Source organism: Adiantum capillus-veneris, chromosome 13 (assembly GCF_014529385.1).
Source record: "Adiantum capillus-veneris isolate H3 chromosome 13, ASM1452938v2, whole genome shotgun sequence".
NCBI classification, from domain to species: Eukaryota; Viridiplantae; Streptophyta; class Polypodiopsida; order Polypodiales; family Pteridaceae; genus Adiantum; species Adiantum capillus-veneris.
The window spans coordinates 158,180,074-158,203,440 of NC_140943.1; the positions used below are offsets into that span (position 1 = coordinate 158,180,074).

The window sequence follows — 23,367 nt, forward strand, 5'->3', positions numbered from 1 at the left end:
GCATTGTTGGCACAAGTGATTGAATTCCCATGAGGGACGGACTCGAGAGAGGTAAACAATTCACAATGTGAGGTAATGTGCTTTGTAGCACCACTGTCGAAATACCACATGTGAATCTACAGCAACTGACAAGCATGCATCATGGACAGCAGGATTGTAAGTGCACTCTGCGCTAAAAGCCCATTCTGCATCAACATCAGCAACACAGTCTCCTTTCACAGAAGACTCAACAATGGCTGCATTTGTAGTGGAACCAACATTTGCAGTGGAACCACCCTCTTTCTTCTTAGCCTCTTTGGCCTTCAACTTAGGACACAACTTGATCAAGTGATCATTAGCTTTACAATAATGGCAACGCATCTTCTTTTTGCCCTATCACCAAAATTTCCAGACGAATTGCTGCCAGTAGAAGCATTAGGAATAGAAGTTTTGCCACTCGCAGCAGAACCATAAGAAGTGGCCGCATTACTGTTACCACCCTTTCTTTGAGAAGCAATAAAAGCCTGTTCAACTGCATGCTGCCTAGTTCTGTTTTTTCTGGAAAGTGACTCTTGCAACAGCAATGTGCATAATGCATCAAACTTGACAACTTCAGGATTTCCTTGGGTCATCAGTCTCCAAGTACTAGTAAAAGTCTGGTAGGATTCTGGTAAGGCATCAAGAACAATCTGCACAAGGGAACTGTCTGAAATGACTTCACCTGCAGAAATAAGTTGCTCATTGATATCCTTGACACCAGCAAGGAAAGTGTCCATATCATCTTCCTCATGCATAATCTTCGACTCCAGTTCTTTACGCAGCAAAGCAATTTTAACCTCATTGCGGCTTGCATAAAGACTTGCTAGAATATCCCAAGCCTGTTTTGCAGATTTTGCTGAGCGAATGTGAGGAACAATGGTGCGCTTCACAGACAACGCAATCAATGCATGAGCTTTCGCATCCTTTGCATCCCAACGAGCTTCTTCTGCCGTAGGCAAAACAACTCTAATAGCAGCAATCCGTGCAACAAGACCTGCAACATCCTTAACATCGCCTACATTCTCAAAACCAGGATGTACATCAATGCCCTGCACAATGTTCTAGACGCCCTTTGACACAAGAACATGTTGCATCATATAAGCCCACATAGGGTAGTTGTCAGCCATGGTAAATGTTGCACTTGATGTGAAAATTGCCCGATAATAAGAGAAACGGAGCGGGAACAACACGTGCTATATAGCACAAACCGTAGAAGACTATGAGGCACCTGTTATGCAGAAAATGGCACTAACAGAAATTCTGCACAAAATGACGAAATAGCCTGTGCAGTACTGCTTGTAGTGGAAACGGAGGCCGAAATGAGCCCGAATCAAAAATCTGAGCAAACTGAGCTCTATGCGCAACCCCGAAATTTTTGTCAACCTGCGAACGCTTGCCAAAGCTCACTGAAATCAGAGAAAGTGAGCAGGCATGTACTGGAGCAGCTGGCGACTAAGCCCGGGAGGACGCAACCTGCTCTGATACCAATTGTTGGAATTAGGGTTGTAGAGAAACACACACAGCTTGGAGAAGACGAAGGAAGCTCAAGGCACACAATAGAGAGTGTGTTACTTAGTATGCAATGGAAAGATAGATAGCCCTAGAGTGATGGGCGTATATACAATGCTCGGGGGAAAAAATGCAGAGGCGGTCCTAGTGTGTTCACACACATCACTACCACATGTATATGGTAACATTGAGCGGTTTACCTTGGGTCTTCCTAGAGAGATCCAAGATCACTGCTTGAACAAAAGTCAGCTTTCATTCAAGAGTTCATGAGTCATGCGAAACGGGGTTTTGCCATTCACTCAGGCAGTTTGACCTACCCCACTGATGAGATCTTGACACAAAGAGCCGAACAGACTTCGACAAATGAAAGTAGAAAGAGGAAGAGCAACCCAAACAAGAAAGATGCATGACCCAAGCTTACTCCTCAGGAGCGGGCTCGCTACATCAAGGGAAGTGCTTTGGATGCGAGAAAACTGGACATATCTCTGCAAAGTGCCTGAGAGTTCGAGAGCAGCTGAGGAACGTGGAAGAAAAGGCAAGATAAAAACAGGACTAGTTCTAGATTGCGTGGGTACCGATCCCAACACGTTGGACGAGAGTACAGAACTTTGCCGAGCTTGGGGCAAAGTGAAAGACCAAGAAGCCCTGATCTTCTTCGATGGAGGAGCCAAGGCCAACTTCATTTCACCGGAATTGGCGGCGCGGCTCGAGATCACTCCCAATCAGATGGGACCACTTGTGGAGGCGTTCTAGCGGCACCCACCGGCAGGGACGTAGCCATTACACCTGTCATTGGCAAACTTCGGTTGCATTGTCAGGGGTATTTGGGGCATGAGGACTTCTACATAATGCCTTTGGAAAGTTGTGATGTCCTCTTGGGAATTCCCCGGTACCACAAGAACAACGCCGTGGTCGACTATCGGACGAGCAAAGCGACATTGACCATAGAGAAGGGCAAAACCATTGTACTTGATATTAAACTTAAGGGCGAGTCTGTCCCTATTGTATCGGCTTCGGCCATTTTAAAGTTAATGAAATCCAGTCTATTTGTTTACTCGATCTTTTTGAAAGAGTTGAGTGATGAGGATAGGACAAATATGTCTCAACTTGATAAAGAATGCCAAGATTTTCTCCACTCTCATGCCGATTGCTTCTCAGAGGGCCTGCCAGGCGAGTTACCACCCGCTCATCCTGAAGATCATTGATCTGATACCTGGAAGCACACCACCGAACCGGACACCTTATCGTGTGAGCCGAGCCCAGAATGAAGAGATTATGAACCAAGTGAAAGACCTCTTGGAAAAGGGTCTTGTCCAACCTAGTACTTCATCGTATTGCTCTCCAGTGTTGTTAGTTTTGAAGAAAGACGGATCTTGGAGAATGTGCATCGATTATAGAGCTCTCAACAAAATCATCATCAAGAAAAAATTTCCGATTCCTAGGATAGATGATATACTCGAGAGATTGCAGGGATTCTCGTGCTTTAGGAGAATTGATTTGAAGAGTGGATATCATCAGATCCGAATCGCACCGGGAGACGTCAACAAGACAGCCTTTCGGACGACTTTTGAGTTATTTGAGTTTTTGATGATGCCCTTTGGCTTAACCAATGCTCCTGCGACATTTAACCAGATGATGGACAAGATTTTTAGAGATACAGGCTATTTATTGGCACTTTCTTTGACGATATCATTGTTTTCTCCAAGGATGAGGCAGAACATAGAGAACATCTGCTTAAGTCTTTCAGGCATTACGAGATCACAAGTTAGTGACTAATGCGAAAAAAAATGAATTTTTCCTACCAGAGATACACTTTTTGGGACACATTGTGTCAGCAGTAGGAGTGCAGATGGATCCGGCCAGAGACTATCCGTGATTGGCCCGGTTTAAAGAATGTCCATGAAGTTAGAAGCTTCTTGGGATTGTGTTCGTACTACAGGAGGTTCATTCGAAAGTTTGCAGAGGTTTCTTCCCCTTTGCATGTTTTGACACAGAAAGGAGTCCCTTTCTCGTGGGGACCCACAGAGGTGACTGCCTTTCAGACATTGAAAGAGAAATTGACTACGGGACCAGTTTTGACTTTGTCGGACTTGCAGAAGTCATTTGAAGTATATTGTGATGCTTGTGGTCGTAGTCTAGGTGCGGTCTTCATGCAAGAAGGCCATGTCATTGCTTACGAGAGCCGACTATTCTCACGGCCGGAATTGATATCACAGGTTTATGAGAAAGAGCTTTTAAAGGTTATCCATGCTCTTACTCAGTGGCAGCACTACCTACTCGGAGCGGATTTATTGTCTTTACAAACCATCCGAGTTTACGCTACTTCTTGTCACAAAAGTAGATATCGGAAAAGCAGATGCGGTGGGCGAACATCTTGTCACAGTTTCACTTCCAAATTGTCCATGTTCAGGGCCAGAAGAATTTGGTGGCAGATGCTTTGTCTCGGAAGCCGTTGGTTCTGGCTATTTCTGCGATACATATCGACCAGTATGCCAAAGATCCGGATTTTGCAGATGTTTTCACACGGATACGGGATGGGGAGACGGTAGTGGGATATTCCATTCGGGATGGCTACTTGATGAGGAAAACCATCTTGTGCGTTACACAGCCGTTGAGGGAAAAGGTTATAATTGAATGCCACTGTCCGCCTTTTACGAGTCACTGCGGCATTGCTACCACCATGAAAGGGGTAGAGAGATACTTCTTTTGGCTGAGACTCAAGAAGGATGTGGACGAGTTTGTACGCAGTTGCTTGGTATGCCAGAAGGTCAAATTTGACAAGCATAAAGCACACGGATTGTTACAGCCTTTGTCCATACCCACTTGCCCCTGGGAAAGTATTGCAATGGATTTCATTTTTGATCTCCTGAGAACACAGAGTGGTCACGATGGTATTTGGACTGTTATTGACAGATTTAGCAAGCAGGCTCGTTTCATTCCAGTGAAGAAAACAGCCAAGCCGAATCACTTACGAGACTGTTTGTGGCCCAGATTTTCAGATTACATGGCATGCCCGAGACGATTGTCTCCAACAGGGACCCCAGATTCACGAGTTTGTTTTGGAAGGCAATTTGGGAGAACATTGGCACGCGGTTGCAGTTCTCGTCGTCTTTCCACACGCAGACTGACAGGCAATCTGAGATTGCCAATTCAGTGGTTTTAGATTTATTTAAGTCTTATATCTCGGATCAGAAGACTCAATGAGAAAAGTATCTACCTTTGGTGGAATTTGCCTACAACAACACGATACACTCTTCAACGGGGAAGGCGCCATTTGAGATTATTGAAGGTGTTGTGAAGGTTCCACCCTTCCTAAGCACAAAAGATAAGATTTTTGAAGCGGATGAATACACGCGCGACTTAGATACGGCTTTTGCCAAGGTCCGGAGGCTTTGTAGAAATCTCTGGAAAGACATAAAAAGGCAGCAGATCGCCATCGTCACGATTTGAAATTGAAGGAGGATGATTAGGTGCTCTTACGTTTTGAGAAGGCACGCCTGAGAAAGAAAAAGGGAAAGGAGAGGCTTTTTCCAAAGCTTAGTATGCGATACTACGGACCTTTCCAGATCTCTGAAAAGATCAATGATGTCTCCTTCCGACTGAAACTGCCCGACACTTGGAGGATTCACAATGCATTTCATGTGAGTCTCTTGAAACCTTTCAAAGGTGATGTGCCCGAAGATGGGGAGCCCGATGAGCAACCCGAAGCGGAGGAAAACGAGGAGATCCTTGTTCCTAAACAGATTTTGGCACATAAGGACAGAAAGACTAAGGGTAAAGTACAAAGGCCGTTCTTGGTTAAATTCAAGAACTACCCTGCATTGGATGCGAAGTGGATGGAGGAGGAAGACCTAGCAGATAATCCTCAGATTGTGAAACTTTACCTTGAAGCTTTTGGTTTAGCATGGTCTACTCCAAATGGAACCCCAAATTCAGCTTGGCCGGAGATCTGGTGCAGTGGGTTGCACAAGAGGGGAGTTACTCCGCTCCTTTGTCAACAGATGCCTCGAATTTTGAATACTAGAGTCATTGATGTCTCTTTGAGCCTGAGAGCTGACAGTGCAGAAATTGATAGACGAAACGACTATAGCATTTTGATCTGAATGATCTCGAATAGACATGGTTGCAATAGGGGTTAGTTAATCGGGCATCTATGAGGTTCCTGAGTGGATCCAAGATGTGATTGCTAACTGCATTGCCGATAAATCATGGTCTAAGATCCGAATAAATGTTAAATGTCATGTGATGTCCTGTGATGTCTAGTGATGTCGTGTGATGTGACTGCCGATTGGTACATGTGCTAGATGTGTGTTCCTAGTGCGTCGGTACTAACAGTCAGTGTCTGCTAAGGCAGTTTATGGCTTTTGTCTGTTTTGCAGGCGTAATCGAGGGCGATTACAATGCTTTCAAGAGGGGGGTATGTCACAAATTGGTGACGTGTCATGCTTGGGCAGCAGAGGACACATCCACATACACACACTGGTAGACAAATGCTGACGTGGCTGCGTGATTTTCAACGGGACTGACACGTTGCACTGCCGTACATAATCCCATGATTTCTGGCATTGATTGCGGCAGCAGGAAAAGCAGCATTCAGTTTTTGGGCATTGCTTTTTCCTACGCAAGAAGAGAGAGAGCCTTTTGCTTTATTTTCTACGCAAGAGGTTCAGAGAGAGAGGGAAGCCTCTTTTGCTTTATTTTCAAAGCTTTTAACTTGAAGCTTTTGGGGCTCTGCTTTTGGCATCCCTTGTACTCTTCAAATAAGCAGGCAGGGCCTCCTAACTCAGAGCATTTGGACGCAGAGTCTGAGTGTGAGCGCCTGCCCGCACTCGTGTACATTGAACACAAATGAATACATAAAGAAATACCAAAAGGGGTGCCAGTCTTTGGGGCCAATATCTCTAGGCACGGAACTCCGCCGCGGGCCAGTGTCGAATCAATTGTGACCTGTGAACTGTTTTGAAGTGGTTATTTGTATTGTCGCGGTAGATTCTCGACTTGGAGTGTCCAATTCTGTTACAGTAGTTCCGTGCCCAAAGAGATTGGCCCCAAAGACTGGCGCCCCTTCCAGTATTTCGTTTATATTAATCTTTGAGCAAAGTACATCTTCTGCAGGGTCTTTGCTCTCAGACTTTGCGTCCAGATGCTCTGAGAAGTGAGGCCCTTAGGGTTCTTTTATTCTTACAAAGGGTTGCCAAAAGCAGAGCCCAAAAGCAATTAAACTCAAAAGCAAATTGTCCCAAAAGTAACTAATCCTCAAAAACAAGCAAAAAGAAGCTAGCGCAAACTACGGAAATCCGTACAGTCCTGCCACATCATCACTGCCAGCGTGAAAAGCGAAAATCCGTACAATCTGCCACGTCAGCATCCGTATAGAACTACCACGTCATCTGTCAGCGTGAATCACGGGGTCCGTACTGCTGTCCGCGTATGTGTCCGGGCAGAACTGCCACTCATCAATTTGTGGCACACCCCCCTCTTGAAAGAATTGTAATCGCCCTCGATTACCTCAACAAGACAGACAGAGACCATAAACCAATTCAGTAGACATCGAGTCTAAGTACCGACGCACTAGACACGACACCTCTAGTACTTATACAAAGACGACAGTCACATCATTGCACATGACATCACAGGACATCACATGACAATCAATCATAGCAACATTCATTCCAAATCTCAGACCATGACTGCCAGCAACGTATTTAGTAACCACATCTAGATCCATTCCGGACCTCACTAATGTCAGATTAACTAATCCCATATTGCGATCATGTCTATAGAGATTTTCAACTCAAGCACTATCGTGTGCAAGTAGTCATTCGCCTCAAGCACTTTCGTGTGCGAGAATTCTTTTCCGGGGATCCCAATCCATCACTAAGTTTATATTGGACAGAGTGGTCCAGTCATTCATTCCATTGAATCGGTCGTGATTCATAATTCGTTATCAGGTTCATTCGGGAGCTATCACTGCTCCAAAATCATGGTCTCATTCTTAATTCTACTCTTAATCTGTCTAAAATTAACAGATTCTTTTGTAAAACATTAGTTTTATTCAAAATTTAAAATCGCCTTTCAAAAAGTCTTATTTCATAAATTCATAAAGCAAAATAATGCTAGTTCATCCATCATTTTCTATCTAAAATCTGTTCTGGAACGAGCCTCGTTCTGCTGTCCTTTCAATCTGCTAGACATCCTGATTCGTGTGCCTTTTGGAGGCACCATGTAGCAATATGTCCTTGTTCTCCACATTCAAAACACTTTCTTGCTTTGAAATATTCATCTCTCTGGCTTTTGTAAGTGAAGGTCATCTATCTCTTCGTCGATTGTTTTTGCTATGACTTGTTGATGGGTAAGTCAAGTTACCCGAATGTATAGCAAATCCCGACTTTGCATGTCCCATCAATTGTTGTATAGACTCGGACTTCCTTTCAAGACAGTAGTCTCGAATTTCTTTGGAAAGTCCACAACAAAACCGCTCATTCTGCTCCTTAAAATTGATCTTCTTAAAGGATGAAACGGGTAGAAAAGTTTCCCAAAATCTTTCACAGTAAGAATCCAAAGATTTTGTCTTGATCATCCGAATATGGTTCCAGTCAGTAATCACGTCTCGTTCGTATTCTTGTGCGAGGCATGAAGAAATAAAGAGTTTCTTAAATTTCAACCACTTTGTCAGCGCTTGTTTCCTTAACAACAGAGTGGACCACCATGTCTGTGCATGGCCTTTCAGAAAGGTTGCGGCCTGTCTGATCTTGGAGTGCTTTGTATAGCGGCCTCCAGAAAATGCTATGTCAAACTGTTGGACAAAGGCTAAAGCCTTGGGAGCATCTCGAAACCCTGAAAAGTGCTCAAACTTTACTGCCTGTCCTCCCTCTTTGAATTCTTTGGGCTTTTTGCCCTTATCGTCGAGGAAATCATATTGATTGGCTTTGTAAAATTGCTTTCTTTTTGCATAAAACGTATGATCTTTCCGTCATTTCTTGCCCTTTCTATCCTCATCACTCGAGTCAGAAGAAGATGAGTTGTCCGATCTGTCAGAAGATGAGGACGAACTGGGCAATCCTTCGAAGCGTACACGCTTCTTCTGCTTTCTGGCATTTTCAAAAGTGGATTTTTGACCCAAGTAACCAGGGAAATTAGTTCTTCAGTTGCTTTTCCGATGGCTTCTTCGTGTCCAGAAGCTGATTGATTTGGGCCTGGATCGCATCATGGAGTTCTTCTTCAGTAAACATTGTAGGAGGCTTTCTTGATTGCCGGTTTGATTGGTGGCTCGGTGGTTTTCTGCCAATGAGTATGCACTTCAGCCATCGACTGTTGGGTCAAAAATTTTGCAAATTGGGGATCCTTAGCAAACTGAATCATCTGCTTTGTGCACTCGTCAACCTGCTGCCAACGTTGCATCTCCAAGGGTTCATACTGTGTGGGCCGAGGTGGCTCGTACTCATTTTCTGCTAAGTCGCTTAAATTTTCCGTATTGCCTCCTCCCGCCTTAGCGGTGGCAGAAGAGGTCGACTGATTCTTTTCGGAATCCATATATAATGTGGGATTCTTTATGGATTTATGCCCTGTAAGACCAAGCAATGAAGACAGAAGCGTGAAGACAGGAGCCGCAACTGATGCGCGATGTATGAAGGGTGGGAGTGACCAATAAGTCCGGGGTCACACCTTGGAGATTCTTCAAATTCTTCAATAACAGCTTCCAAAAGTGCCCAAGTGCCTTGTCCGCTCTATGATAGGACCTGTATACTTTGAGAAAATCACATGCCTGATACTCTGATACCACTGTAACAAACTTGGACACCCCAAGTCTAGAACCTGTCGTGACACGAGAATCACTTAAAATACTTCACAACTTTAAAATCACAGTTCAATTGATTCGACACGGCTCGGCGGAGTTCTGTGCCAAGAGGTATTGGCCCCAAAGACTGGCGCCCCTTTTGGTATTTCATTTATATTAATCTTTGAGCAAAGTAAAACTCCCGCAAGGTCCTCGCTCTCAGACTCTGCGTCCATATACTCTAAGAAGTGAAGCCCTTAGGGTTCTTTTATTCTTACAAAGGGTTGCCAAAATAAGAGCCCAAAAGCAGTTAAACTCAAAAGCAAATTGTCCCAAAAGTAACTAATCCTCAAAAACTAGCAAAAAGCAGCCAAGCATATTACTGAAAGCCGTACAGTCCTGCCATGTCAGCACTGCCAGCGTGAAAAGCTGAAATCCGTACAATCTGCCACATCAGCATCCATACAAAACTGCCACGTCATCTGTCAACGTGAATCACGAGTCCATACTGCTGTCCGCGTATGTGTCCGGGCAGAACTGCCACGTCATCAATTTGTGACAGATTCATTGGTAACTTTTTGCACAGACACTGCTAATAGTCCAAAAGCTTCAAGGTACAGCTCAAAACTGAAGAGAATTTGCAAAGTTCTCCTCCCCCATCCACTTTGCATCGAGAGCCAAAAAGTGCCCTTGACCAAATTATTCGGTAGACCTAGAGGCTAGCTTACCTTCTGTTTTTTCTTGTGCCCTGTGACGTGTTGATAATCCCGTTGGCCTCCGTTGTCCACTAGCACCTCAATCTAAATCGTCAAAATTCTCTGATGAACCATCAGTTGATTCCCATACTTCTTCGGAATCTTTTGATGAACTATCATCATGTTCCCTTGGTTCGTTCTTTTCCTTGGAAGACTCTTGTCCCATTAAGGTGGACATTGACTTGTCTGTAGGATAGGTCAATGAGCCGGCATGCATACCAAAACCGTGCTTGACATGTCCCATAAGTCTTTGAATGGAGTCAAACTTTGTTTGCAAACAATACCGTTGAATCTCTTTTGGCGATCCACAGCGAACCACTCAGTCTGGTCTTTCAAAGTGATCCTCCGAAATGAGAACACTAGCAAACTCTCGTGAATTTTATCCACTTCTGAGGTGCTTCTCGGTGCAACAACAAAGTAGACCACCGCATCTATGCATTTCCTTTCAAGTCAGATACCGCCCTTCGTACCTTGGAGTGTTCCGAGAAACGATCTCTTGAGAAGGTGACCTCAAACCGCTCTATGAATTCAAGGGTTTCAATGGGTGTCCTGATAGCCTGAAAACATGTCAAACTTGACTGTTTGACCCCATCCTTGAACTCCTTGGTCTTCTTGTTCTTTTTCTCACTGTCTGAACTGTTAGCAGAGGATGAGGTCTCCTTCTCTGAGCTGCTAAATGGCTCCTTGTGCCTTTGACTTTTAGAAATCTACTTTTCTTGTTTTTTCTACACTTCTTGCGCTTTCTTTCATCCTCACTAGAACTAGAGGACGACGAACTATCAAAACTCTTTGACGACGAAGAAAAATGTAGGTCATCCTTGAAACGAACACGCTTCTTGGATCTACTCACCACCTCGAAAATCGATTTTCGGTCCAAATAAATGGGGAAATCTTTTGATTTCCTCTTCTTCGGAGAGCGCTTTAAGCCTTTCATCAATTGTTTTGTCTTCTTTTCAAGAGTTTTATCAAACTCTTTCTACGAGTACAGTTTTTGCTCCTTTGCACTCTGACAAGAAGATGGACGGCCTCTCGCCATCTGGAGTGAACCTTGCCAAGCGGGTAATTCTTCAGGTGATTCACATATTTCAGGTCCTTGGAGTACTTGATTAATATTTTCATGCACGTGTCAACCTGAAATTGATGTTTGTACTCCGTTTTGCTGGTTTCTTCTAATCCCACACTAAGACTCACCTTTTCTTCATCTCCCCGCAACTAATCATTGGAGCGGTGTAATCTCTGTCAGATTATCCACCAGGACCCATGTGCTACAGAAAGGATCAGATCCTACGTAGAAGAAGAGTCGTTCGGAGCTTTGATACCACTGTTAAAGGCTTGGACAGTCCAAGCGAGAAATCAATAGCAACACAAACTAAATCTGCAAATAACTGAACTAAACTTCAATAGAGAGAGAAGAGGAGAGTGATCATGGAATGGCGGAGTTCCGTCCCCAAATGCACTGGCCCCAAAGACTCGAGCCCCTTTCGGTATTCTTCACAAAGGTACAATAACCTGAGGGTCCAACTCTCTCTGAGACTCTACGTCCACATTCCCCCTCTGAGTGACCCTCAGAACAATTATAACCAATACAAGGGATGCCCAAAAGCAGAGCCCCAAAAGCATTTGATCCAAAAAGCACTGCACCCCAAAGCATCTGCTCTCAAAAGCTTCACGCAAAATCAGCCCTGCAGCTGGCGCAAATCGCGGAAATCCGTACAACCTGCCATGTAGCATGTCAGTGCCATTTACGGAAATCTGCCCTAGCCCTTGTGCTCTGTCTTTTTGGGGTTTTAGGCCGCTCGGTAGGTGATCCATAAGTAGGTTGTAACAAGAGGGCATCACGTGCCAACAGAAATGAACAGACTAAACAGACTTTAGACGCTTCAAAACAACTGAACTGAAAGAGAAGCACTGCACATGAGACACGGAGTGGCTGAGTTCCACCCCAAGAGAGCACTTGCCCCAAACGATGGCACCCCTTTTAGGTATTTCTTTATATTGCTTCGATACGGTACAACACTTGTGGCTCTGCTCTGCAATTGCACGAGGTACTGCCAGAGAGAGAGCCCACAATTCATATTTAAAGGCCCTTGGCCTACTAAAAGTAGTTTACATGAAAAGCTTCAAGTCCCAAAATCATCTTGTCCAAAAGCTAGCGCTAAAAAGTTGCCTGCGTAAATTACAAAAATTCATACAACTGCTGTCACAAGACGGACACCACGTGCCAATAGAAAAGAATAGACTGAACAGACTTTTAGCACTTCAATAACAACTGAACTGAAAGAGAGAGAGAGAGACGACACGCGACACGGAGTGGCGGAATTCCACCCCAGAGAGTATTGGCCCCAAACCTTGGCACCCCTTTCGGTATTTCTTTATATTGCATCAACATAGTACAAGCCGGTACTCCAGACTCTGCACCTTCTCCAAGAAGCATGCCAGAGAATGAGCCCTAACCTCATATTTAAAGGCCATTGACCTAAAAAGCAGTTTACAGTAAAAAGCCTTCAAACTTAAAAGCATCTGGTCCAAAAGCAAAGCCAAAAAGCTGCCAACGTAAATCACGAAAATCCGTAAAGCCTGCCACGTCATCAACCAACGCAAAACGTGGAAATCCGTTTAGCCTGCCACGTCATCATGCCAGTGCAATTTTCGGAAATCTACCACGTCATCAATTTTTGTGTGTGTGCAGGTCATGCTTTATTTTAATCCTTTGTCACTTGGGGCCCCATCGGACGGGGTCACCATAAGTTGGGAGGACTTCTTCTGTTACATGTTCTTCTTAGGGCTTAGGCCCCTCGGTCAACATCTGTAAGTTGGCTCCATTCTTTAGGCTTTGACACGTCAGCAGTTTGTTACATCTCCCCTTCTTGAAAGAGAGTAATAGTCCGGGATTACAGCATATCTGCAAAGCAACTCAAGTTAGCTCAAAAATTTCCGAGGGACAATCAATTTACTTTTTTTATTAAGAAGTTAGCTTCTCCTTTCTGCTCTTTTGATCAAGGAGTTAGCTTCTCCTTTCTTCCAAATCGGAACTCTTGATATTCCGGCGTAGTAAAATTAGCCATCACACCCAGACCGTACTGATCTTCCACGGGTGTCTTGATGCACTAAAATTACATACCCAGGCAATCTCATCCAATTAGGAATATTCAATAGTTGGCACATCACAATGCAACACAAATGCTCACATGTGCATGTTACAAGACATAGAAACATAAAGTCACCGATGAACACTCCTCCCCCATAACCTAACAAGGTCCGGGCCGGGAGATATTCAACGACTCCCTCATCACTCCTCCCCCATAACCTAAAAGGTCCAGGCTGGGAGATATAGAGGCCTTTTACAACCAAACGCCCCTCAGACCGCAGCTTGCGTCGTTTGGAGGTGCTGAGAGTAACCACTGCTTAGACTTCTTAATACTCCTCCCGCATAACCATCCAGGTCCGGGCCGGGATGTTGGGGTATAAAGCCCAATGTGGTCGCCCAGGTAAGTGGGCGGGCCGCCAGGTATGTACACATATTCTTTTGTAAAAACCTAATAAGAACTCACTATGCTCTACACATTACAGGAGAGCGAGTTCACCATATCGTCTTGTCTTCTTCTCGCACTCTCTCGCGTCGCACTTCCGCTCTTACTCCTTCAATTGGTATCAGAGCTCAGATTGAGGCTTGGGGCAGCACTGCAGGAGGCTAGAGTCACCAACTCAGATTGGAGTGAAATTCGACAGGCGAAGACACGGCCCCAAATCTCGTGGGCAAGCCCGGAGGGCTTGGTGTTGTCAGAATTTCATTCTGAGGTCATCTCAGCCACCGTTTGGCTTCAACAAAGGTCTGCGCAGGCCATTTTCAACTACGTGGTCTCGACGGGTGCAGATCCGACTCTGCAAATTTGGGGTTTTCGGCCTACGACTGCAGGTGTTGAGGATATCGACACTCCCAGAGTGTTGATTTGTGGTTGTCTACACATCGAAGGACGGCTCACAGTTCTTGGAGACGTGTCACATACGACACGGACGCATCTACACACAGATTGTAGGCGACATCCACTAGTTTATCAGGTAGCTTGTGTTTGCTGCTTGATATTCCAGATTTCATCCTGACATTGCAGGTACTTCCACATGGGATGTATTGTCAGAGATGATGTATGTCTGGTGAGGGTTTGCTGGCTGTGAGTCACGCAGCAAACAACCGCCGCAGCGGTTACAGCATACAGTGGGAAATTTGTGGATGTATGACTTTGTGGGAAGTCTATGTACTGTCAGATTTACTGCAGCCTTTGTTGAGGGTCAAGTGAGGTTTTATTGAGCTGGGGGATTCTCGAATGTTGAGATCCTTTCGGTGATACAGGTCTTGGAGCGATCCCTCGAGCACCCTTAGATAGGCAGCTAGGATGTATTGACTGTGAGTTAGACAGTTGGGATTGCATCTTTGCTTTACTGCCGTTGAGGCATTGTCACAGTCTATGCTTACAGGACAGTGACAGGACAGTGAGAGACAGTACAGGTGCAGGACATGTTTACCCGCAGCTTACAGTGTCAAAGAGACAGTGTTTATTGAGCTGTTTTTTGGTCTGTTTTTTAGTACACAAGAGCCATTTTACAAAGGAGACTCTGCCGAAATTTATGCAGAATCTGAAGCTTTCTTGGTTCATTTGACAGGTTGATATTGGTTCAGAGGTCAGTTTATAGGGGAGACTCTGCCGAATTTTTCCTAGAAAAGTAAACTACTGTGAAGCGTAGCTATGGCTGGATCACAGGACACTGCTCTTTACAATATCAAGAAGCTCGATGGAACCAATTTCCCATTGTGGAAGAAGCAGATTTGGCACGTGTTGGTACAAAAGAAGCAGATAAAACCTATAAAGCTCAAGGGGATAAAACCAGAAGATATGGACGAAGATGAATGGAGCGAAATGGATGAATTGGCACTTTCTACCATTATGCTGACTTTGGCAGAAAGCGTTTACTTCAATGTAGCAGACGAGATGTCGGCTTATCAAGCATGGTTAAAGCTGAGTGATCTTTATGAGAAGCAGAGTGTAGCTTCACAGGTATACTGGCTTAAGAAGCTTGTTGACTTGAAGATGAAAGAAGGGACACCTATGTCCAATCATTTGAATGAATTCAACACAATATATAGTCAGTTGTCAGCTCAAGGTGTCAAGTTTGATGAACCTGTTAGAGCTATGTTCCTGTTGATCACATTGCCGGAAAGTTGGGACACTTTTCGCACAGCTTTGAGTAATTCTGCACCTCCAGATGGTTTGAACATAGCAGGTGTAGAAGGAAGTCTGCTTACTGAAGAAACCAATAGAAAGACAATGGACAAAGGCAAAGAAACAACCTTAGTTGTTAGGAGAAGGACCAAAGAAAAGTACAAAGGTGGAAAGAGGAATTAGTCTCGTAGCAAGTCCCGCAGTGCTAAAGGCAAGAGTGACATAGAATGCTACCATTGTGGCAAGAAGGGTCACATGAAAAGAGACTGCAGAGAATGCAAAGCAGAAAAAGGCAAAGAGAAAGCTGAAGACCATGGTGAGAAGAACAAGTCCTCAGTGAAGATTCAAGAAATAAATGTGACAAACACTGTTGCAGAGGATGACAGTCTAGTGTCAGGAGACATCTACTTCTTGAAGAATACAATGGACTCAGCTCTTCTTACAACATCTGATGGAAATGCACTGAGTGACTGGATTATAGACTCAGGGGCATCACTTCATGTGTCTCCAAACAAGGAGTGGTTTACCTCTTATGTGACCACTAAAGATCATGTTCGGCTAGGCAATGGGCAGACATGTGAGATCTTAGGTGTTGGAGATGTTCAATTGAAGTTTCAGAATGGCTCTTCTTTCACGCTGAAGAATGTGAGACATGTTCCTGCAATTACAAAGAGCTTGATCAGCACAGGTTTATTTGATGATGCTGGCTACGTCACCATTTTTGGACAGAACATGTGGAAGATATCCAAGGGTTCTATGACAGTAGCACATGGAGTAAAGTCTGGAGGACTTTACATGATTTATGTATCAAATGTCTCTAAAAATGTAATCAATATAACTGAGCAGCCGAACGTTTCTTTGTGGCATAGCCGGTTAGGACATATGTCCAAGAAGAGAATGGAAATCTTGTCTCGTTCTGGTTATTTGCCTGGCTTTTCATTTAATGATTTTGAATTCTGTGAACATTGTCTGTATGGTAAGCAAACACAGCAGCCACATAAGCATAGAAGCAGTAGAAGAGATACACAGTTGGCACTTGTTCATAGTGATTTTGTGTGGACCTATGCCTAACCTATCTCTAGGGGGAGCTTCTTACTTTATGACATTTATAGATGATTACTCGAGGAAAGTATGGGCTTACTTTCTCAAGCACAAGGATGAAGCGTTTAGTGTTTTCAAAACGTTTGTGACACTTGTGGAGAATCAGAGTGGCAAGAAGCTTAAATGCTTACGCACTGACAATGGTGGAGAGTATGTTTCAAAGGCCTTTCAGGACTTTTGTGAGTCAAAAGGTATAAAACGTGAACTTACTGCTCCTTACAATCCTCCTCAAAATGGTGTTGCTGAGAGGATGAATAGGACCATACAAGAGAAGGTCAGAAGTATGTTGTCTAATGCACAGCTGCCAAATGGGTTTTGGGCTGAAGCTGTATCAATAGCTGTTCATCTTGTAAATAGATCTCCTAGCAAGGTTTTGCAGAAGGATTCAGTGCCAGAGATGGTATGGTCGGGCAAAATGCCCTCATACAAGCATCTCAGAGTCTTTGGCTGTGAGGCATATACTCACGTTCCAAAGGAATTTAGGAACAAACTTGAGCCAAAGAGTAGAAAGTGCATCTTTCTAGGCTATGGTAATTCTGGTGAGATGGGGTACAGACTTTGGGATCCTGAATCCAGAAAGGTTGTCCGCAGCAATGATGTTCACTTTAATGAATCCAAATATCATTCTAAACCAGAGAGGGTTGAGGAGATTAGAAGAGTTGTCTTCCAAGAAGATGGACTTGCACGTGCAAGACAAAATGTCAGGGCTCAAGAGGAGCAAGGACAGGATAGAGTGGAACCACAGGTTGTGGCTGAGCCTGAGCCACCTATTGTGCCTAGATCTGGACGTGTCACGCGACCTCCTGATAGGTTTGTTCCATCTATGAACTATGTCATGTTGACTGATTGCAATGAGCCTTCATGTTACAAGGAAGCAATGCAAATGAAGGACTCCGGGAATTGGCAATTGGCCATGCAGTCAGAGATGACAGCTCTGCATAAAAACAAGACATGGAAGCTAGTTAAATTACCACAGGGCAAAAAGGCTCTACCTTGTAAATGGGTTTACAAATATAAGATCACCGCTCATGATAGTCAGCCAAAGTACAAAGCAAGGCTTGTTGCCAAGGGCTTTAAGCAAGAACAAGGCATTGACTTTGATGAAGTCTTCTCTCCGGTGGTCAAGATGACTACATTGAGATGCTTTCTTGCATTGGTTGCCATATTAGATTTGGTGTTGCACCAAATGGATGTCAAGACAGCCTTCTTGCATGGTGATTTAGATGTGGAAATTTACATGCAGCAGCCAGAAGGGTTTGTTGAGAAAGGCAAGGAAGATTGGGTATGCCAGTTGTTAAAGAGTCTTTATGGCTTAAAACAATCACCGAGGGCATGGTACCATAAATTCCACAAGTTTATGCTTTCTCAAGGCTACAAACGTAGTGAGTTCGATCACTGTCTATATACGAAGAAGGCTAAGGATGGCAGTTGGCTGATCCTTATTTTGTATGTGGATGACATGTTGATTGCTGGCAAGCACTTGGAAGAAATTTCAGCTTTGAAGTCAAAGATGGCAAAATCGTTTGACATGAAAGACATGGGTGAGGCAAGTCATATACTTGGTATGCGCATTGAGAGAGACAGATCAAAGAAGTTGATTTGGTTATCTCAAACAGAGTATATTGACAAGGTTTTGCAACGTTTCAATATGGAGAAGGGAAAGGCATTGAGTGTTCCATTGCCACCATATGTGAAACTTAGCAAACAAGATTGTCCTGTGTCTGAGGAAGAACAGGCTGAAATGGATAAGATTCCATATGCGTCTGCAGTGGGTAGTTTGATGTATGCAATGATTGCTACTCGCCCAGACATTGCATTTGCAGTGGGAGTAGTAAGTCGATACATGTCAAACCCAGGCAAGAAACATTGGGAGGCAGTGAAAGGAATATTGAGATACCTGAAAGCTACAAAGAGTATGCGTATATGCTATGGGAGTCAGGAGCTAAGTGTAAAGGGTTTTACAGACTCAGATTATGCAGGTGACTTAGACAACCGAAGGTCTACGTCAGGGTATGTCTTTACATTGGCTGGTGGAGCAGTATCATGGCGTTCTAGATTACAAGATTGTGTTACTCAGTCTACTACAGAGGCTGAATATGTTGCAGCATCAGAGGCATGCAAAGAATCAATTTGGCTTAATCGACTAGTAACAGATTTGGAAATCAAAGAAGAGATGCCTGTGTTATATTGTGATAGTCAAAGTGCTATACAATTGGCTCGCAATCCAGTTTATCACTCAAAGACAAAGCATGTGGATGTGAAGTATCATTTCATCAGGGAAATGCTCGAGGATAAGCAACTTCAGCTTGTCAAAGTTCACACCACAGAAAATCCTGCTGAGCTACTTACAAAAGGACTTCGCTCAGAGAGCTTTGCCCATTTTCGCAAGCAGTTAGGTGTAGGGTAGTACATCACTTCTCTACATCTCTTGTATATTAGCTTGTATAGTAGCTTCTCTCACACTTAAAGTACCACATTGGACTTTAAGTGGGAGGTTGTTGGGGTATAAAGCCCAATGTGGTCGCCCAGGTAAGTGGGCGGGCCGCCACGAATGTACACATATTCTTTTGTAAAAACCTAATAAGAACTCACTATGCTCTACACATTACAGGAGAGCGAGTTCACCATATCGTCGTGCTCTTCTTCTCGCACTCTCTCTCGCATCGCACTTCCGCTCTTACTCCTTCACGGGAGTCACAACAACAATACTCCCCCCGTAAATAACCACAAGGATCTAGGCCATGAGTTAAAAAACAACACTTTTCAATCATTTAATACTCCCCCCGCAAATACCCACAAGGGTCCGGGCCATGAGTATGAACAAGCATTCTCAAACATCATTTCTCACTACTCCACCCAGGAGTAAAATCACCAATCATTGAAACCAGTATTAAAACCGGAGTCAAACAATTCAAACCAGCACCAAGACAGGTTCAAAACAGATACCATCCATTTCAAACAAATTCCAAACAAGATCACCAAACAAGTTCTCAAACAGATTTCAAACTTAAAAAGCAATCTCGACATCAGTCGAGCTCGAAAAGTCGACTATCTTTCCATCTTGAAACCTGCAAAATTAGGGTTAGGTTCATCCCATAGGGTCATAGCCGAGCACAGCATGGTCCATCAGCTCTTGGACAAATAGTGTTCTTTGGCGGCGATGGTAGTCCCAAGATAGCAATCGCACTGGACCTCCAAGGTCATCTGCTCATGAAGAGACATCGACGGAGAGATGTCCAAAAATTTCACGTTATAATCTGCTAGGATTTCCATGGCAAGCATTTCAAGATACTCCACTCTGCCAGAAGTTGCACTCCGAAGGAAGATGTCAGAAACCATATAACTTCGGGCAATTTTTTTTTTCTTGAAAGCTTGCCAAGTACTTGGAGTATGCTGCTTGGTAGCTATTAACATCTGCATGGTACTGTCTCTGAGAAAAACAGCAGCTTGAAACAAATCTTGGATCCTTCTCTTGCAAGTGATCTTAATGGCTTATGCCTTGTAAGACATGAGCAGTGAAGACGGGAGTGCGCCCGATGCGCGATGAAGTAAGGGTCGGAGTGGCTAATAAGTCCGGGTTGGAGGGCGAAGATACCTCGATAAAATTCCAATAGCTCTATCTGCTCTTTGGTATGACCGGTATGCTTTCAGAAAAGCACACGCCTGATGCTCTGATACCACTGTCACAAGACGGACACCACGTGCCAATACAAAAGAATAGACTGAACAGACTTTTAGCACTTCAATAACAACTGAACTGAAAGAGAGGGACGACACGCGACACGGAGTGGCGGAATTCCACCCCAGAGAGTATTGGCCCCAAACCTTGGTGCCCCTTTCGGTATTTCTTTATATTGCATCAACACGGTACAAGCCGGTACTCCAGACTCTGCACCTTCTGCAGGAAGCATGCCAAAGAATGAGCCCTAACCTCATATTTAAAGGCCATTGGCCTAAAAAGCAATTTATAGTAAAAAGCCTTCAAACTTAAAAGCATCTAGTCCAAAAGCAAAGCCAAAAAGCTGCCAGCGTAAATCACGAAAATCCGTACAGCCTGCCACGTCATCAGCCAACGCAAAACGCGGAAATCCATATAGCCTGCCACGTCATCATGCCAATGCAATTTTTGAAAATCTGCCATGCCATCAATTTTTGCGTGTGTGCGGGTCCTACTTTATTTTAATCCTTTATGTCACTTGGGGCCCCATCGGACGGGGTCCCCATAAGTTGGGAGGACTTCTTCTGTTACTTGTTCTTCTTAGGGTTTAGGCCCCTTGGCCAACATCTGTAAGTTGGCTCCATTCATTAGGCTTTGACACGTCAGCAGTTTGTTACAACTGCCACATCAGCAGCCAGCGCAAAATCCGGGCGTCTGTACACAACCACATCAGCATGTCAAAGCGATTTGCAGAAGCTCTGTACGACAGCCACGCCATCAACAGCTACGCAATTTCTTGGGGGTGTGTGACTTCTTTACTTTTAGGCCCCATCAGACGGGGCCCCATAAGTTGGTTGGGATTAGGATTTTACTCCCAACCCTTCGTTAATAATTGGGCCACTCGGCAAGGATTTGCAAGTTGGTGAGAACTTCGTCTTCTTCTGCTACTGCTAGAATTTAGACCCCTTGGCCAGGACATCCTACTACATGTGCTCCCATTTTTTATGATCACAATGGAACCCAAACTCACAATCTCCTGCTTTCCTCACCTTGCTTTCATTTCTTGAAGCAAAGCTCTGTTTGGGAAACACATTAATGCAGTCTTAGCCAAGATTTATGTAATAAAAAATCATGGGTTTGAGTGTGACATCTAGATATGTGTGTTATGTTCCTGCGTCTACAACGTTAGCCGCAAATGACCACCATGTAGAAAGGAGACCTGCGCCCATCAACCTGAACACAACAAACTAGTAAGAAGAATGACGTAAAAGGTAAAGTCTTTCACTTCCAAAAAAACAAAAAGAAATAAAATCCTTCATGATTGATTTTGAAGGAGAATATAACAAACATGGGTAACTGCTTGGTCTCTCTATGCCGTTTCAGCCTTCAGCGGTGACATTTGTTGATAAAATTATGTAATAACTTTCCTTCTTCGGAATCACGTGCCCTTTTGTATGAGCCAAAATCTCTGAACCTTTACAAGCCTCAAAAGCCTTCTCTTTAACACGACCAAAAAAATGCAGCACAACATGTCCAATGATACCCTTCTAGTTTTTGAAGTGAACTTTTAAAAGTAAAACCACACCCACACATCTTCAAAGTAAAACACAGCCAATAAAACCATATGCAGTCAAACCAATACTATAGCACTTTACTTAGAACAACATCTGTATTCCTCAAAAAATGAAGAACACTGAAGCAGAGAAGGTACAATTCAAACACCTTGAGCAAGGGATTGTCTGGAGCCAACGCCTCTGCTACAAATTGAGGTCCTAAAGCAGACCCTCCAATTCCCACAGACAGCACTTGTGTAAAACGCTCAGCTGGGCAAGGAGGTGGTTTTATCTATAATGGGCACATAGTATGCATAGAGTAAGCTTGATACTCACAATTCTCTCTTTCAGGTGTATGCACACTTGCATCAAATAAAAAAAACGCTCCTAAAAAGGGATGCTTTCATCAAGCATGTTGAAACAATGTAGATGCATTGGATGGTTGTGACATGAGTGACAAGGATTTCAGACTTGGACGTTCCATTTAGCATATAAGCTGTTGTTTTGAGCAAGTTATCAAACAAATGTGGAAAAGAATAAATAGGCTGGAAAATTTGAGCGTACTAAAAATTATAGTAAACACCAATAGGTGAAACACTTCACCTGAAGACAAATGTGGTGTACCAAACTTGTCTATGACAGAGTAGATGTATGGCATGATTAACGATTCTACCAATTTTTTTGGCAGTAAATAGATAAGATCATATGTAAAAAAAAGTCCCCGCAGCACAATGAGAGACTAAATTGTTGATCTGAGTTGTGAAACTCTTTCAAAAATGTGCCTGCTATGCTGGCAGCACAATGAGGAGACGAAATTGTTGGTTTGAGTTGTGAAACTCTTTCAGAAATGTGCCTGCTATGCTTGTTAAAAAAGTCGGAGCGTCCTACCTTACCACTTACTACATCATCTGCGAAGCGGCTGACCCTGGCAAGAGCCTCTTCAATTTGCTTCCGAAGGAACACATTTGGGGCAAGCTCAGGCTTACGAAGCCAATAGTGACCCACCATTCTGCTTTCGTCCGGGTTTGCTATAGCTCCACCTTCGAGCTTCTCCATAGCCGCAAACGCATACTTGAATTTCACTTCCATCTCTTCAACAAATTCCTCAGAAAACCCAATGCGGCTTACGTCAACAGAAAGACCCAAATCCTTGTGCTGATAGAGCCAATCTAGGTAGCGCTTCCATAGCTGCAGAGGGTCTGTCTCAAGCGACACTTTTTCTTTCAGCGAAGCTACATCAAGAAGTGTTTCTGAGGTTCTTGCAGCAATAGCGAAAGTGGGGCTCGCAATGAGCGGAGGTGCGCTGCTGGTGACGGGCTTTCTGTACACGGGAAATGAGGTAGAGGAGGGATGGGACCGAGACGAAGACGACGAGAAACGAGAGAGAGAGGAAGTTGATGACGAAGATGGAGGAGGAACCAGGCTCGCCATCGTTGTAACAAGTAGAGACTCAAACAGCAAGACGAAAGGCGTGAGCGAAGGGGATGATGCAGCTTGGCCAGCTGCTGGTTTCGTTCATGATCGGGCGAAGAAGACCACCCAAAATACCACCCTTTAACGAGGCCACAAAGTACCCGCCATCTGAAAAAACAAAAGGGCCTTGCTTTTTTGCTTTTGGTATCAATCATGAGAAATGGGATAATGCCCTTCACGACCACACTGTACCTTTAGGACCCTATCACACTCTTAAAAGTTAAAATTAAATTGATATAGGTCTCATGGCTTCTAGACTTGTACTCAGAGGTTTGTTGAGGCCTTGATAGAATCGGGCAATTTACGC

At 44.1% G+C, this 23,367-nt stretch overlaps 1 protein-coding gene across 7 annotated transcripts in view; it reads right to left on the minus strand.

Annotated features, from left to right (window-relative positions):
• The window catches only part of LOC147445166 (glucose-6-phosphate isomerase 1, chloroplastic-like), a 78,452-nt gene extending 55,311 nt beyond the window's left edge, over nt 1-23,141 (minus strand). For 2 of the 7 annotated variants that reach the window (XR_015190089.1, XM_086527621.1), the window contains exons 1-2: nt 22,476-23,138; nt 21,757-21,879 (exon numbers count right to left, since the gene is read on the minus strand). Coding sequence is in view for 6 of the 7 variants with exons in the window: in XM_086527621.1 (XP_086383747.1) it covers nt 21,757-21,879; nt 22,476-23,018 (666 nt within the window). In the remaining variant the exon portion in view is untranslated. Of the gene's footprint in view, nt 1-21,756; nt 21,880-22,475 lie in introns of all 7 variants that reach the window. The other 5 variants (XM_086527618.1, XM_086527617.1, XM_086527619.1 and 2 more) reach the window with 5 other exon arrangements.
• Between the last annotated feature and the right edge of the window lie 226 nt (nt 23,142-23,367).